Source organism: Neltuma alba, unplaced genomic scaffold (assembly GCF_004799145.2).
Source record: "Neltuma alba isolate B1F8T4 unplaced genomic scaffold, ASM479914v2 tig00004219_pilon, whole genome shotgun sequence".
Classification (NCBI taxonomy): domain Eukaryota; kingdom Viridiplantae; phylum Streptophyta; class Magnoliopsida; order Fabales; family Fabaceae; genus Neltuma; species Neltuma alba.
In genome coordinates, this window is record NW_021633608.1 from 1 (window position 1) to 16,571 (window position 16,571).

Sequence of the window (16,571 nt, forward strand, 5' to 3'; positions counted from 1 at the left end):
CTCTTCGACACTCTCAGTGTGCTCTTCTGGGTCCCCGTCTACGACCGCCTTATCGTCCCCTTCGCCTCGAAACTCACCGGCAACAGACGAGGCCTCACTCAGCTCCAGAGAATGGGCATCGGCCTCTTCATCTCCATCTTCTCCGTCCTCTTTGCCGGAGTTCTTGAGCACGTCAGACTCAGAATGATGCAGAAGCATAACTACTACGAGATGAAAGAAATTCCGATTTCTATATTCTGGCAGGTCCCCAGTACTTCATCATTGGGGTGCTGAGGTTTTTCGTTTATTGGACAATTAGAGTTCTTCTACGAGCAAGCTCCTGATGCTATGAGAAGTGTGTGTTCTGCTCTTTCACTTCTCACAGTCGCACTGGGACAGTACGTGAGCTCGCTGCTTGTGACCATTGTTACCAAAATTACTGCCAGAAAAGGGAGCCCCGGCTGGCTGCCTGATAATCTCAACTATGGGAAGCTTCATTATTTCTTCTGGCTTTTATCTGCGTTGAGTGTGATCAACTTTCTGGCTTTCCTTGTGGTGGCTAAGATGTATAAATACAAAAGGACCCTTGGAACACTTCGCTGAAACCATTCGGCGTCATTCAAGGAGACGCCAATACTCACATCAAATATGTACAATGTTCATGACAAATCTTACTGTGTTTTATTATCGGAACTTCGTAAGTCGAATTAGATTCTTGGCTTTTGGTTTCCGCCACGTAACGTCTACCTGTATCATTGAACTCCAATGTTATGTTGTCAAAATCAAGAATCCCCCACTTGTATAAAATGTTTCTTATGCTCAGCCTATACTTGGAAACGTATTTTTACAATTTTCGATTACTTTCACATTATTTTGGACCAAGATCAATAGGTTTCTAACACCCAGTAATTTTGTAAATTATATTACAGGTATGTCAAAAGTGAAATAAAATTATAAAAATGAATTGCTAGGTAAATAATAAATAATAAAATTATAAAAATGAATTGTCTTGTAAATAATAATAGTACTCCTCCAGTCCTAATTATAAGACCCAATTGACTTATTTGAGGAGATTAAGGAAGTAAGTTGAGTTGGTTATTTATAATAAATAAGTGTTGTCATTCCTAAAATATCCTTGCTAATTAAGTATATTGGCTAAAACTATCATTATTAGAAGGATTATCTTGAAAAAAATGTATAAATATAAGAGACAAAATGGATTAGGGTCTTATAATTAGAACCAAATAAAAAGTCAAATAGAGTCTTATAATAAGAATCGGAGGAGTACTATTTAGGGCTTTATGGCCACGAAGAAACGGGCTACACAAGTGATTATTCAAAGTCATTGGGCCTATCTTTGCACAGCATAAATTGATGCCCAAGTAGATTGGCCCAATAGTTACAAACAGCACTCTCTTTGGACTCATTTGCCGCTCATTCCCTTCTTCCCCAGAGCCAGGAGTCGCAGCTTCGCCATGGTTCGAAAGCGCTTTCCTGACGCCGAAAAAGGTACTCTTTACATATATGAAAACAGTTAAAGCTTTAGCCTCATAGCCTCTGAATTGAATCGTTTGTATCATTTCCTCTTTTTGATTATATAAGCGTAACTTGCTGGATATTACATAAAATTCATGGCACGAATTTTCAGGCATTTCGTTCTTCGAATTAGACTTTTTGATTCATTTTTCTTCCCGCATAGGATTTCAGCTGGCGAATGAATACCTAAAAAGTTACCTAAATTAGAACTAGCTTCACAAACTCTGGACGAAATCATTCGTATACTACTAGTCTAGCAATTTTTGTATGAGCTTGAACTGCATACCAGATGTTTGATAAAATGTATAGCACAAAACTTTGAGTAGTTGTTCTTTTTCTTTACGAGTCGAATGTGTTGATACACAGGATTTCAGCTGGAGAAGTTTCTGAAGAAAATAGGAGTAGGGAAAGATGATCGTTATTTCTGGAAACAAGTAGGGAAGGCTTTGCTATGCACGTACGCCATAGTAGGTGCAGTGTGGGTGTACAATGAAACATCACCATTGGGTTGGTGGACGCTGAAACCACGGCCAAAGGAGGAGCGAGAGCTAGCCCACCTGTACGAGCGGCGGGAGTTTCCTTACCCCGGCGACGAAGAAGCCATGAAAGAGTTTGTTGCCAAGGGAGGGATGATTGGAACGGCCATTGGCCCAAAAGGGTTCGCTGAGACTGATAAGGATGCGTACAATTACCAGAAGCAGCTGCAGGACGAGAAGTTTGAGATAGAAGCTCAAAAACTTTGGCTCAGGATGAGGAAGGAGGTTACTGAAGAGCTTAAAGAGAAGGGCTTTGATGTGGAATGAGTCAGAAAGTGTGGCTGAAGATAAGAAAGGTCATTTCCCAGAGGCTTTTATGCCATTAGCCTAAAGGCTCATTAGCCGTTTCTCAGTCAGAAGAGTGGAAGAATGTAATAAATTTCGACGAGGCCCTCATAAATATTTGAACTGATTGTGTGGCTAATTAGATATATCTGTTGTGAGAACTGAGAATCAATTTGGTAAATATTTAGTCCGAACTGTTACGTCCTTACATGATCTTTCGTTTAACGTTAACCAAGACTGATTAGAATCTCTCTTTCCGAACCACTAGTTTTGTTAAAATCTCGTTAACTATTTTATCTTTTACCACTTGCCCTGAGCGCGTCCGCATATATATGTGTGTGACATGTTGTGCATTTTATAATCCATCTCATCGTTGCAGAACTCAAGTCTCAAGCCATGGCAGGGCGCTGCTTGCAAGTACATGTTCATTGCTTAGCTCACAAGTATTTTGTCAAATCCATGACGCTATAGGACGGATCGAGTTTGAGTAAATGAGTAAATTGGCACTGGTTTTGATGCTCTCACGCAACCAAGAGTTACCAGTGCGTCAAGTGAAATTTTAAAAACAAGTTGTACGGTATTTCAACAACACAGTTTATTGTAAATTTTATAGCAACAACATTAACTAGTGAGGTGTATATGTTTTATGGATTGTGATAAAAGTCATATAGTTCATAATTTATGAGTAATCATTGTTTTTCTATTATGCGTGGAAAGATTTATTGGTGTTTAAAGACATCAGTGAGTGATGCAGTGATGGAATAACAGAGAGCATTCGTCATGCTGAGAAGACAGAATCTTTTCGTATCTTGTAACAGTACATACTGAGATAAAGCATAGTCAGAAGTAGATGTATATGTATATTTATTGAAGCAATCGCTGTGTGCGCGCATGTGTATTTTAATTATGAATAGAGAAAATTACTACCAAATCCCATACAAGACCATAAACCACCCAAAAGTCTCATGAGGCTTACAAATCACTCACAAATCCCAAATCCCTGAAGTGTAAATACGTCAGAGTCATAAACAGTAGACTTATCTTTCATTGTGGCCCCATGCCGGTGAATGCAAGATAAGCTAGAAAATGGGTTTAGCAAAACCCAGTAAAAAATAGAGGTATTATATTGAATTAAAATTTTTTTGGCAGACATACATAGATATAATCATATTCGAGATACTGTGAGATAGTCAAATCTTATTTTACTATATTGTAAGAAATTAATCCCTTTCTTAGACTCAATTCCATTAGAATTACAAAGAATTATTGATATATATTTTTTTGATAGGCATGGGTATCACTTATTAGAAGCAATTATATTTAAAGCATTATCAGATACTAAATATGAATATCTCTCTTACTGAAAATTTGAATCTTAGTTTATCATCATGGAGGAGACTATTATTAATTAATTGACTAATGATGCACATGCTTTAGGATTGAAAACTGAAAAGCCTTTTCAACGGGCCCCGACTGCTTACCAAGGAAAAAAAATAAAAAATAAAAACAAAAGGCCTTTTCAACGGTCACAGCGTTGAAGTTTTACAGGAACAGCGAGAAATGCACCCACTAGACGAATAATTTAGATTTTCTGCATTTAAATACAATGACACAAAGAATAAGCAAGTTATGAAAATTTATTCTCTCCCTAACTATTTCCTCTTTCCTTTCCAATTTTTTAATACTTCAAAAACACTTAGAAAGCATTTACCTCACAGAAGATCCAAATCTTTAAATGAAAAGTAATCAAAAAGTTGATCTGTGAAATATACAACCCTTAAAAACCTCCATTATTAGAACAGAACAAGGAGAAAAAGTCAATAAGAGGCACGTGCAGGCAGTCAGTGGACAACATATGAAGAAGGATGAGACACAAGCAAATAGTCAGTGAACTATATAGAAAGAAGGATGATACTATTTCCCCAACAAGTTAGTTCACAAGTCACAAGATAGGAACAAAGCCTGCGCAGGTCATATGAACGCCTGAAGCGGCCAATTTCAAAGGCCCCATTGACCCCTAATATATGATCAACTTTATGGCCAATAATTGAACCATGAATTTGACCCCAAGATGGTGCACCACATGATAAGGACACGTTCACAGAATCCTTATCTTGCACATTCACAGGTAATTCAACTATACCAGAAGTGCACAACAGAACGACCAAGCTGACTCTGACAGAAATTGAACCACAAATGCTTGTTTTTAGTCGCCATGTTTAGACTAAAATCTGAGCAGCTTATAAATTGAATTCTAGAGGGATGTTTGAACAGGAAAAAAAAGAAACAGGCACCACGGCACCAGAATAGAACTATCAGAATTCAGTGGAGGGAAAAAAAAAAAAAAAACCAGATTCTTCAACTGGCATCAATGGTTTCAGGCCAATCAGCTTAAAGGAATTAACAGAACTTACTAGCCCTCCTGGTAAAAGAAAATTGATAAAGGTACCGACAGCCAGGAGTACCATCTTGGATTTTAGGTTTGAAAAAGCAACAACCACACAAAAAGATCAGCTATAAACAGAAACAGCTAGAAGCCATAGCCCATAGGTCTTTCTTTCCCTCCTATGCAAAATCCCCTTTATACATACAAGCAAGAATTTGATGACATCCCAAATATACAATGCCAAAAAGAGTAACATATAAAATTAATAGTTTTGGAGAATTCGCTTCAGCAAGGAGATGTCCATCAAAGGACGATGACATGCTAAAAATTTGCAAATCATTTCCTTGTCTGCTAGCCCTATTTTCCGGTCAACACTATGCAGATACAATTGTGACAGACGAGGGAGAACGTGACGCCTTAGTTTCAATGTGCCTTCACTTCTGAATTCGAAGGCTGCAGCCAAGAGACAGAATAGGATGCTTTGCTAGCCTGTTTGATATACGTAATTCGGCAGAGACAACGATATTTGTTAAAGGAAAGTATTAGCAGCATTAAATCCTCATAACACATGCAAACTACGTTATAAATTCTGCAAGCTTGGAGAGAGGGTACCCAATGTGCTGCTTTTTAATCAATGACAATGAGACATCAGAAATTGACTGCTTTACAATTCCGCCCTACTTAATTAATTATTGATTAATTAACATCTAACACCGTTATTTATAAGCCATGAACATCTTGGCTCACCTTAGATTCTATATAATGCACGGAAAAACTGTATCTAGTTGAATAGATGTCCTAAACTTCTCATTAACCGTATATCTTTAACAAGAGGAAACAAGAACTGCCCATAACATTGCTTTTAGTTCAAGAATAAAGAGGACTTACAGCATAGTTTTTACCTAGTGAAGGATCTTATATTCAAAATAACAAGAGAAGTTACAGATTTAAAGAAAAGTGTTAGTTTCTCAATTTCAACCAGATGTAAGAATCGGTGGAGCTGAACTAGAAACCGGAAACTATAGCTTACCCTCTGATATATGACCCCTCACATGCCTGAAAGAACTAAGCTGAGTCTTTCTTACTAGATCTAATGACAATAAACTTCATCTTGCAGCGCATGACTAGTGATGTTGAAAAGTTTGAGACAGCACATCGCTACAGAAGATCAAACCATGGAAAATAGTCTGCTAGTAATATATGTCAGGTGATTACATTAAGTGCTGAAATATGATATTTCCTATGTCAATAACTCTCTATGGAAGAAATACTTTATTTCTGCCACCAATATCATAAGATATTTTGTCATTGGAATCTAACAATGTAATTGTACTTTATCTCATGAACAACGACAATTACATAATATATGCTTTTACAGCCAGATATACTTGCAGAAGCTAACAAAGCTTCACAAGACACTTCTGGTTGTTGGGTGCAAATCCTTTACGCTACTCTTCACAGACTTGCTTCGCCTATAGCTCTTCAACGGTGTCAAGTAGAACCTCAGTAAGCCGGTGTCAGCATTATTCGGTGAATACCTGGCACTCCGGTTCCTCTGAAGCATAAGGTCTTGCCTTCCATTCAAAACATTGCTTTTGTTCTCAGGACCCCCCATGCTATTGACCAAACCGGCCATTCTACAAGGGTTTCTACAGCTAACACTATAGCTTCGAATAAGCTTTTGACTAACTGATTCACTCGCTTGTCCATTAACTACCCTCCTCAGCTTTTGCCAAGAATCTGTGATTGGCTTATTAACCAGATCTCCAGCGCCATCCTCTTCTTCTAACTTATTTTCCTTCTTCTTCTGTACAATGCCCAACTTATTCCACATCTTGCGCCAGTTTGGGAGCTTCCTGAGGCCCTTTTGGTCAACTCCAGTAGCAGCGTCAGAAGTATCCTCCGATGTAGATCCCAGTACAGGATCAGTTTGAACATTATTCGGAGATTTCAAACCCCTGTCCATTAGTTCTTTCTCTGTGATCAGCAACTTTTGCCCCGTAGAATAACTCTGTGGTAGCAGGAGATACTTTGGCATTAGATATCAGTTTTAATTCATCAACCTCTGGTATGGCTGGTTTCCGAGAGCTTGATCTATCAAAACTCCTTCTCCGCTGTTGCCATGACAAAGAATCCGAATAGTAATCTTTGGTCTGAGCTGATCCACCAGGATTCGACTCTCCAGCACCTTCCAGATTCACTTTCTCTTCATGAACTCTATTTTCAGTCACATTAACAGAGAAATTAGCATCCTCCACAACTGATATCATTGGCGAAAGCCTAGGACATGCCTTCCCGATTAAATATCCGTCCCAAGAAGCTCGAGGCACATCAAGCGAAAGCCGCGAATCATCCAGAGACATTCTACCTGCATCAAGTGATAACCTTGGATCAGTATCACAAGATCTTCTTCCCAACCCATATTCCCCAACCTCAGATTGAGTCTCCCTCAATCTTCTGTTTCTCGGCTTCTCAACCTTCAGTCCTGTCAAACCAACGTCCGCATTATGATCAGAGCCATTATGTTTCTTTATCTTCTGCTTTCGCCTCCATTTCCTCAGTTTCTTGCTAAAGGCCGAAGCTGCCTCCCAGAAACTCCCCGCAATATCTCTAAAATCTCTCCCTGCATTTTTCCCACCCTGCAATTCAAGATCTATAAACTCCTTCATCGTCTTCGTCTCCTCCTCGTCATTAACTTCATCTCCTCCGTCCGTAACACCAACAAAACTATCCCCACAAACCCTAACTGCTTCATTCGCATCCCCAAACTGCTCCTCCTCCCGTATTTCATAACTCAAGCTTCCCAATTCCACCTCAAACTTCCGATTCAGGCCCTTCTTCTCGTCATCACGATTAAAGAGATCCCACAGCGTGCTCCGTGCCCGAACCTCACAGGACCTCCGACGAGGCTCCGAAATGGCAGGGGCAAAAGCCGCCTGCCCGCTACCGCAGCAAGATTTGGTGCGACGGAGCTGAGGGGCAAGCTGAACCTCTTGGTCGGAGTACCCATGGCCGGAAGAGGACTCAATGCCGGCGAGACGTTCCCGGAGACAGGAGGCGCAGAAACCGGTGACGGGCTTGGCGGGATGGCGGTGGCAGCTAGAAAGACGGTGGGATTTGGAAGAAACAGTCATGGCTGGGAAGGGAAGATTTGTAGAAGAATAAAGGGTGAGAGCATGATAGATGAAGAAGGCAAGTGGAGGACAGAATGAGTAGAGAGAGAGAGAGAGGAGCAGGTTCAGTGGGACTCAGTGAAGTGAGAAAGAAAGTAGCGAGGAAATTGTTGATGAAGGAAACCCTTGATAAACCTCCATGCCTGCCACTACTTTTTTCGTTATCCAATAATTTCCATTAATTCGACACCATTAACAGCTTGAATCATGCATTTATTAATCCTTTTTCCCACTCAATCAAAAATTAATCAACTCAGAGGCTTCTTAGCCACTTAGGATGCCTGAGTTGATCAAGAAAGAAACAAAATCTGCATTTATTGAGGCGAGGTGAATATATAAATATAGAGATTCTAATATCAATATCCTACATCCCAACGTGGTAACCTAATCACACATGGGTCCGGCTTCATATCAGGACCACATTGTTTATCATCATTACGAAATTTCAACACTTGAAATCTAATTTTAATAATCCAAATTTAATTTTTGTTTAATTGGGATGGATAATTATTAAAAAAATAAATTGGCGTTGTGTTTGTTTTAAATTCTACAATTAATTTGAAATGCAAACTATTAAGTATTAAAGTTATTTAAAAATAAAAGAATATTAATTCTGAATACTACCTCTGGTCCTAATTATAAGAGCTAGTAGTTGACTAATTTGAAGAAATTAAGGAAAGAAGTTAAATTAGTTATTTATAATAAATATGACTCATCTTTCCTAAAATATCCTTACTAATTAAGTGTATTAGTTAAAACTACTATTATTAAAAGGACTACTTTAGGAAAAAAAAAAGTATAAATATGAGAGACAAAATAAATTGTGATCTTATAATTAGGACCAAAATAAAAATTAAACGAGATCTTATATTAAGGACCAAAAGTAATAGTTTAATTTTAATTTAGACCATGTAAGTTGATATTTCAAATTTGCTTTGGCGATAATTATTTCAAAACAAATCAAAACATATGATTTTTTAATATATTATTTATTCTACAAAAACTAATCACTAAATTTTCCTTGACGGAAAAAGCCTCCTTAGCCAAACACCGAGTTAATTTTGGGAATTTATTTTTGTTTGGTACAATCAACTAATGTGTGTCAATTGATTCACTTTTTTCATGGTTTAAAACGACTTAAATTTTGTTTCATTAGTAAACTCTATATAATATTGCTTTATTGCATGAACATGATATGAAGTAAACTCAAATCTTCATATTCAAATTTTAAGAATATTTTTAATATTTATTGGTAATTTGTCTTAATGCATTTGCCCTTTATTACAGCATTTTACGTACCCGAGACACTCGGTATCAATATCATATTCCGGCGCGCGAAAAAAAGATCCTCGGTATCGTATTATAATACCATCACGCTTAGGGGAGCACGAGGTCATCCCAGTCCCCCCTCCCCTCCAGAGAATAAGTCATAAATTAACTTTTGTTGTAATTAATTTTCTTTAAAAAAATTAATTTTTTAATTTTTAACTTACTTATAACTCAATTCATCAATTATAATCCGAGAAACTTTTGACTCGCCTTAATCTCTTGTCTTTGTAATTTTCATATGTGGCTCCTACTCAACTCCACATGGCATTCTTAAGTAAATTTAAAAGGTATTTGAATAGAAATCAAACCATAGTTTTAAAAGTAATTTTATGGTATATGAAATAAATATGTGAATAAATTTATCTCGATGTACGAAAAAATACTTTTAAAAAACAAAGTTCCCAAACATCCCCTTTAACGAAAGAGTGAAGGAGCCGAAAGGATGAAGTGGAGTTCTGGAATTCCCATCAACTGTGATGCTAATGCCAATGGGATTCAAAGCTCCCACTAAGCTCTCCTCTATGTTCTTCCCGCACTCCATGGAAGAATCAAGTTTACATTGAAAAATTAAGATACATTTTGGTGGCTCTATAGAATCAAGAAGAGATAAGACAAGTTTTTCTCAGCATCTGGGATATTTCTGTAGAAATAGTAAAGGCTGTTGGCAGATGGATTCCCAACAAGATATTCACTAGGGCAAAAAAGTTAATTTTATTTTCCTGAACATTGTTTTTGAGCTTCTCTCTTTCGTTAACAAGTTTTGTTGCGAAGAGACAATGTGTGCTTATGATTGCCCATTTAATTTGCACTTGTATGATTTGTGATATAGATGAGGCATCATTACTGATTGAATATGGATCAGAAGAGAACTCATATCTTCTAGCTGCAGCTTGCTTGCAGGTGTTTTTCAGAGAGCTTCCTAGATCCATAGTCCACAGTTTATGAGACTTGCTTTTTTAGCCCAGAGGATGGAGAGATAGATTAGCTATGCAAAGCGTTGGCTTTTTTTCCAAGATTACGCACCTCCATTGTCATTATATCTTGATATTCGTCCAATAAGGAGCCATATGTAAGCACACATGTTGGGGTTCTGATTCAAAAACTCCTTATGAAGGACATGAAGAAGAGTTTTGGTGGAACCTTTGAAGCTTATCATCTGGAACTCCTTTCCGTCATCTCCACTCCTTCATTTTTTTTGTTTAAATTTTATATATAAAAAAACCACGTGGAACTGAGTTGGGATCACATAAGATGAGTCATCATTGAGTTACAGATAACAAGGATGGTGATATAAAAACTAAAAAGATAATCATAAACAAGTCAAAATTGTAGGAGCTGAATTATACTGAATTATAGTTAAGAGATTTAGCTATAAGTAAATTAAAGGTTTAAAAACTAAAACATTAATTTTTGGTAATTTTTTAACAATTAACTTAACTTTACTACTCCTACAGTCTTAAATATAAGACTTATTTTGTAGTGTTAGACATATTTAAGACTGAAAGAATGTTATTCTTAAAGCGTAGACCTTTTGGTTATCCTTTTTCACTAAGGTAATATTAAAAGCATTAGGTTATAATTTTAAAAAATATAGCTCATATTTATTTTGGCCCAAAAAGACTTAAACTTGTAAAAATTATTAATAATAATATATTTTTATGATTTATAATTAAAACAAGTGTAAGTACCTTGTATGAAATCTGAAAATAAATGAATTACCATCATTATAAGTTGTGGAAAACACTAAGTTTTTGCTGGCAAAATAAAAGATAAGACTAAATTTTTTAGGCCAAAATAATTAATGCGATTTCCTATGGACAAGAGTGAGCTTCTTCTGCTGTTCGCCTTTTGTCTTCTTCCTCTTTTTATTTCTTTAAAGTGAAAATGAGCCATATTATTTACAAACAATGCCATTTGTTACAATTTCTGTTTTAGTTGAACCATTTTGTACAATTTCTATGCTTAAATTACAGGAAAAATGGTAAAAAAGAAGAAACTGAAAGTAGTAAATTTTAAATCAAATCTGGTAATAACACTTTATTTAGTTATTTAGTTTTGACAACACTAAATTTACAAATAATAATAAATTTTTACCGACATTTCTTAGTAATATTAATAATATTCAGGCCAGAAAATATTAATTGATTTTACTTTTCCAAATCTTTCTTTTCTTGGGAGAAAAAAAAAAAAAGGAAGAAAAAGGCACGAGGTGTTATTCGGAGGTTCGTTGGTAGTAGAGCTCGCCAACTGGACCCTCCCGCGGGTAAAAAACACCACCGCTTGCTACGTTACTGTTTGCGCCGCCTCGATGTCCTCCGTGCTCCCTCCCTCTGCCTTCTTACCCGATGGACCAATCGATCTGAAACCTATCGGACGCTCTAGAATTCATACCGGACCAATCTCCCTTCGATCACCAAAAGCTCATCTCGTCTCTTCGAGTTTATTAGCACCCAAAACCGTGGACTCGTTTTTCAGTCACAAAATTCAATCTTGGAATTCCTCAACTGCTTTCAACCGCGTTCTTTCTCTTCCCCGACTTAAGGTTTCGTCCGAAAATGCCCAATTCAACTCGCTTCCTGAGGACGAGCAGGTGCCGCATGGCCAGCAGCCGAATTTCGCTGAGTTCATTACTTCGGAGAGGGTCAAAGTGGTGGCGATGCTTGCTTTAGCTCTTGCGCTTTGCAATGCTGATCGTGTAGTCATGTCGGTGGCTATCGTGCCGTTGTCGCTTGCTAACGGTTGGAGCCGTTCGTTCGCTGGAATTGTTCAGGTGCGTTTCAGATACTCGAAGAATTGCCTGTGAGAGTCTTCGCTGCCTCGTACTTATTGTTTGACTCATACTTTTGGACAGTCAGCTTTTCTTTGGGGGTATCTGGTTTCACCTATAGCCGGAGGGGTATTAGTAGATAACTATGGTGGCAAAGTGGTCATGGCTTGGGGTGTGGCTCTGTGGTCGCTGGCTACTTTTCTTACTCCCTGGGCTGCAGAGACTTCCTTGTGGGCACTGCTTGCCGTTCGTGCTTTGCTGGGCATAGCGGAAGGAGTGGCTCTTCCTTCCATGAATAACATGGTGGCGAGGTATTGGCTATTGATTGTTTACAACGTTCGTTTTGGGATGATCACTAGGATTAATGTTTCAGTGGATATGACATGACCCTTTGTTTATTATTGGTACTGAAATTATGAGAAATTGTTGAAGCAACAAGGCTGAATTAGAGAATAATGACCGGTTTCATTCTTCCCTTTAGGTGGTTTCCTCAAACAGAAAGGTCAAGAGCTGTCGGAATTGCAATGGCTGGGTTTCAATTTGGGTCTGCAATAGGGCTCACGCTTTCACCAATACTTATGTCAAAAGGTGGTATATTTGGACCATTTGTAATTTTTGGATTGTCAGGGTTTCTTTGGGTTCTGGTGTGGTTATCAGCAACATCAAGCACTCCAGGTCGAAGTCCTCAGATATCAAAATATGAGTTGGAGTATATACTGAATAAAAGGAAAAAAGCCTTTGATGTAGATACAATAAAACCCAGTGGAAGTAAAGTTAAAGTGACTCCTCCTTTCAGGCGTTTGCTTTCAAAGCTGCCAACATGGTCCTTACTTGTTGCAAATGGCATGCACAGCTGGGTAATACTTCACATCTATTGCATTTACCTATTAACAGACTCTTGCTTATAGTGTTATTAAGTTGGAGTTTATAATCACTCGAGTTGACATAAAATTTGCCAGTGCTACATTCATGCGGGATTACCTAGTCTTACTTCTTAGGCTGTGTTTTGTACATGTAAAGAGAGATAGGGTCCAGGGAAAGGGGAAAAGGTGATGAAGTGTCCTTTTTCCCCTTGTGATTGGTATAAAGCAAACCTTTTCACTTGGGAATGTCATACTCCCTTGTTCAAGGGTGAGTTCTCGCTTTCCCGCCCACTAGTGGAAATGCCCTTTCCCTTTCTAATTTATTTATGCCAAACTATAGAACATATCGTTTTCCTTATTTTTTTTCATCTCCTACCCAACATGATTTGTGTACTTTCCAGCAAACCCCTCTCCCTTTCCTCATCCATTTTCTTATCTATTTCCCGCTCCCTTCACAAGGCTCTCTTCGTACCAAATGTGGCCCTGAAGTAATCTTTACTTTTGTTCCCATTCCCCACAACCCACTTAATTCCTAGAGAAGAATAATCTAACGGAATCTTTTTTTGAAAAAGAGACGATGGCAAGGTCAAAAGGAGTAGATATTAGTGCAGATTATCTATATTGAAAGAATTGTCTGCAAGACAGTATCATGCCATTTTGTAACTATTCTTTTATCAAAAATGCCTTGTTCTTTTCAAAATTTGACTCTGTTTGTTTTCCTTATTTCACAGGGATTTTTTGTTTTTCTTTCTTGGATGCCCATATACTTCAACTCGGTAAGTCTCATTATTTTTATAGAATTGTAATTTTTGCTGGCAAGCATGCATTGGAAATTATGTTGAAATGAATATTTTTTGAACCATTATGCATAACCTTCAATCACAGGTATATCGTGTGGATCTCAGACATGCAGCATGGTTTAGTGCTGTTCCATGGGTTCTGATGGCTATCATGAATTATGTTGCTGGCTTGTGGTCAGACATGATGATACAAAGTGGTATAAGTGTCACTTTAACTCGCAATATCATGCAAGTAAGTAAAATATAGTGGAGAGGTTTATTATGAAGAAGTATGATAATTTATTTCTGATTTACTTAAAATAGATATTTTGTGGTCATACTGAACCGGCAAAACTTTCTTTTTTATTTGGTGATTCCATTAAACTTTCAATTATACTCTTGCTAGATTGCCATCTTTTGATCTTGGATCTGTCTTTGGTGTTGGAGTTTGGGGCAACAGGATGTTTTCTGAAACAAGAAATTTTTGGTTGCTATTCTCTAATTTTAAATTCATTGATCTTTGATGCTCTCTTTTCTTCCCCTCTCTTTATGTCTGTTAATTTTCAATCTTCCCAATGTGTGTAAGTTCATGTGGACAATGCTGCTTGTGTTTTTTCACTGCAGTCCATTGGTTTCGTTGGTCCTGGATTATGTCTCATCGGTTTGGTAAAAGCCAAAATTCCGTCAATTGCTTCTGCTTGGCTGACTTTGGCATTTGGCTTGAAATCTTTCAGCCACTTCGGTTTCCTTGTGAACATTCAGGTTTTTATTTTCAATATTATTATAATATATTGTTTCCAGGTATTATAATCTTCTCACTACAGCCTAATATCCACTTCCTTCATATTACAGGAGATTGCGCCACAGTATTCTGGTGTTATACACGGTAAGATTTTTGTAATGATCCCATAAACATCCATATGATGTGATTTTATAACTTTTTTAATCCATAAACAAACCTGTACTTCGTGATCATTATTTGTATGTTGTAGAAAAATTGTAAATGTATGGCAGGATAGTGTATAACAGGTGCAAAACTTTGGAAGAGTTCAATTAAAACAATTTCCTGCACTCCGGAATAATATGTTGCCAACAAGGGTTTTTCTGATCTTTTTTCTAGGATTGGCACTCACTGCTGGAACATTGGCGGCTATAATCGGAACAGTTGGAACTGGTTTTTTTGTTGATCTGATTGGATCTTTCCAAGGGTTTCTGTTGCTTACATCACTCCTATATTTTCTTTCTGCTCTTTTCTACATCCTCTTCTCTACTGGAGACAGAGTAAATTTTGATGAACCTGGTGAGTATAATACCTTGTTACATTTATCTTGAACTTGCATTATTTTCTGGATTTTTCTTAGGAGGGGAATGGCCGCTGTGTTATTTCTAGAGTCTGTACTTACAAATGGCTGAGTCAACTGCAAATTAATATTGTTAAATTCACCTTAATCCCCGGCATAGGAAAAAAATAATAGGGAATAAGGTGGTGCTCAAAAATGGGTTTTTCCGAGAACAATATTAAATCTCTAAGATCTATCATAATGGATTTTCGTCTTTAGTAATGGCCTCTTGTCAATTTCTCACGAATTGTGTGTAAACTCTCTGTGGACAGTTCCTTGATGAGTGTCAGAAACTGCTAAGCCTGCTGTACAGTGTCTTGTATACAAAAGGAGTACGAGGATCATGTCCTCTGGAAGAAGCTTTGACCTATTCTCGTCTGTAAATTCAATGCCTTGTATAGCTCTATCGAGGCTCTCTGTTTCAGGTGCATGTTCAGTACAAGGTTTCCTTGATATGAAGAATATATCGAAGTGACCAAGGAAAAAGAAACAAAGTGTAAAAGATAATAAGGTGCTGAATTGGTTTTCCTTGGCTGAAGGATTTTAGAGCCAAACGAATCATTTAGCCGACAAAGAGATGGTGGATGATGATTAATTACACAAGTAACATTTTACTTGCCTGATTTTTTTTACTATAAAGGGAGAATTTCGAAGTTTAACTTCTTAATAATCCGAACTCTAATGAAAAATGAATTTCAGGAAACAGAATTTTCAATTATATTAATTCAGAAGGTGATTGTATTAGTTTATACAATTAGATTTTATGCATTTTGATTGTGTCTCCGAATTTTTGATAATTGCAGCTTCTGTGGCTAACATCTTAGTTGCTTACGTCCTCCCCATGTTGAGTCTTTTGCATTATTGCTTCTTCAGGATTTGAGGGGCTATATTAAGTAGAGCATCATTGCTTGCTATGGCCTTTGACAAAGTTCTCCAGATGAAGTTCACTGCCTTGGGAATGGCTCTTGCCTTCCAGTTTCTTTCCCATCTTTCGAGTTTTTGGAACACCATATAAAATCAGAATAATTTTCGTCAAAAATGCTGTGTGAAAAAGATTTTATGGAGGAAATTAAATACACATTAAATGAAAATATGCTCCACTGATTTTTATTACTACCTCCGGTCCTTAATATAGGATCTTGTTTGATTTTTATTTTGGTCTTAAATATAAGATCTTAATTCATTTTGTATCTCATATTTATGTATTTTTTTTCAAAGTAATCGTTCTAACAATAGTAGTTCTAGCCAATACACTTGATTAGCAAGGATATTTTAGGAAAGACAACACCTCTTTGTGATAAATAACTAATTTAGTTTTTTTTCTTAATCTCTTCAAATTTGTCAACTAATTCTTATAATTAGGACCAATTTTGATATCAGAAAAATCATCATCGTAACCATGTGGTCTTTGAAAGCGCGGTTGCTCAATGCTTCATGCTTCATCTCAACCAAAGCAAGAAGCATTCCAGTTAGGTAGGCATAAATTGTGGGGGATGGAACAAATCCGAAGCCCTTCACAAACATGATGTGTGTGTGTGTGTAGCAAAGGGTTAGAGATTAAGAAATGAAAAGATGTATAAACTAACCAATATAATACT

The 16,571-nt window shown here is 37.2% G+C and overlaps 2 protein-coding genes and 1 pseudogene across 4 annotated transcripts; 2 read left to right on the plus strand and 1 right to left on the minus strand.

The window, feature by feature from the left end:
- Positions 1–1,422: 1,422 nt before the first annotated feature.
- LOC114743986 (uncharacterized) lies at positions 1,423–2,584 on the plus strand. Its single transcript, XM_028932168.1, has 2 exons — positions 1,423–1,488; positions 1,882–2,584. Exons 1-2 carry the CDS (start codon positions 1,455–1,457, stop codon positions 2,316–2,318), a joined length of 471 nt encoding a protein of 156 aa, XP_028788001.1. The 5' UTR covers positions 1,423–1,454; the 3' UTR covers positions 2,319–2,584.
- Positions 2,585–5,967: 3,383 nt separating this feature from the next.
- LOC114743985 (protein OCTOPUS-like) lies at positions 5,968–8,053 on the minus strand (annotated as a pseudogene).
- A 3,430-nt stretch (positions 8,054–11,483) lies between these two features.
- On the plus strand, positions 11,484–16,018 carry LOC114743984 (probable anion transporter 4, chloroplastic). Of its 3 annotated transcripts, XR_003740040.1 has the most exons (10): positions 11,484–11,994; positions 12,076–12,302; positions 12,473–12,848; positions 13,586–13,630; positions 13,740–13,886; positions 14,258–14,395; positions 14,486–14,519; positions 14,754–14,933; positions 15,246–15,398; positions 15,777–15,852. XR_003740040.1 is itself a non-coding variant. In XM_028932166.1 (9 exons), exons 1-9 carry the CDS (start codon positions 11,533–11,535, stop codon positions 15,864–15,866), a joined length of 1,629 nt encoding a protein of 542 aa, XP_028787999.1. In that variant the 5' UTR covers positions 11,484–11,532; the 3' UTR covers positions 15,867–16,018. The 3 variants fall into 3 exon arrangements, 2 of the variants coding, with proteins under 2 accessions (XP_028787999.1, XP_028788000.1); XM_028932166.1 differs by lacking the exon at positions 15,246–15,398 and having other exon boundaries at positions 15,847–16,018; XM_028932167.1 differs by lacking the exon at positions 15,777–15,852 and having other exon boundaries at positions 15,246–15,760.
- Positions 16,019–16,571: the final 553 nt, after the last annotated feature.

Coding starts and splice junctions, on each gene's coding strand:
- LOC114743986 (XM_028932168.1), top strand. CDS start 1,455: ATGGTTCGAAAGCGCTTTCCTGACGCCGAAAAAG. Junction 1,489..1,881: donor CTTTCCTGACGCCGAAAAAG/GTACTCTTTACA, acceptor GTTGATACACAG/GATTTCAGCTGGAGAAGTTT.
- LOC114743984 (XM_028932166.1), top strand. CDS start 11,533: ATGTCCTCCGTGCTCCCTCCCTCTGCCTTCTTACCCGATGGACCAATC. Junction 11,995..12,075: donor CGTTCGCTGGAATTGTTCAG/GTGCGTTTCAGA, acceptor ACTTTTGGACAG/TCAGCTTTTCTTTGGGGGTA. Junction 12,303..12,472: donor ATGAATAACATGGTGGCGAG/GTATTGGCTATT, acceptor TCTTCCCTTTAG/GTGGTTTCCTCAAACAGAAA.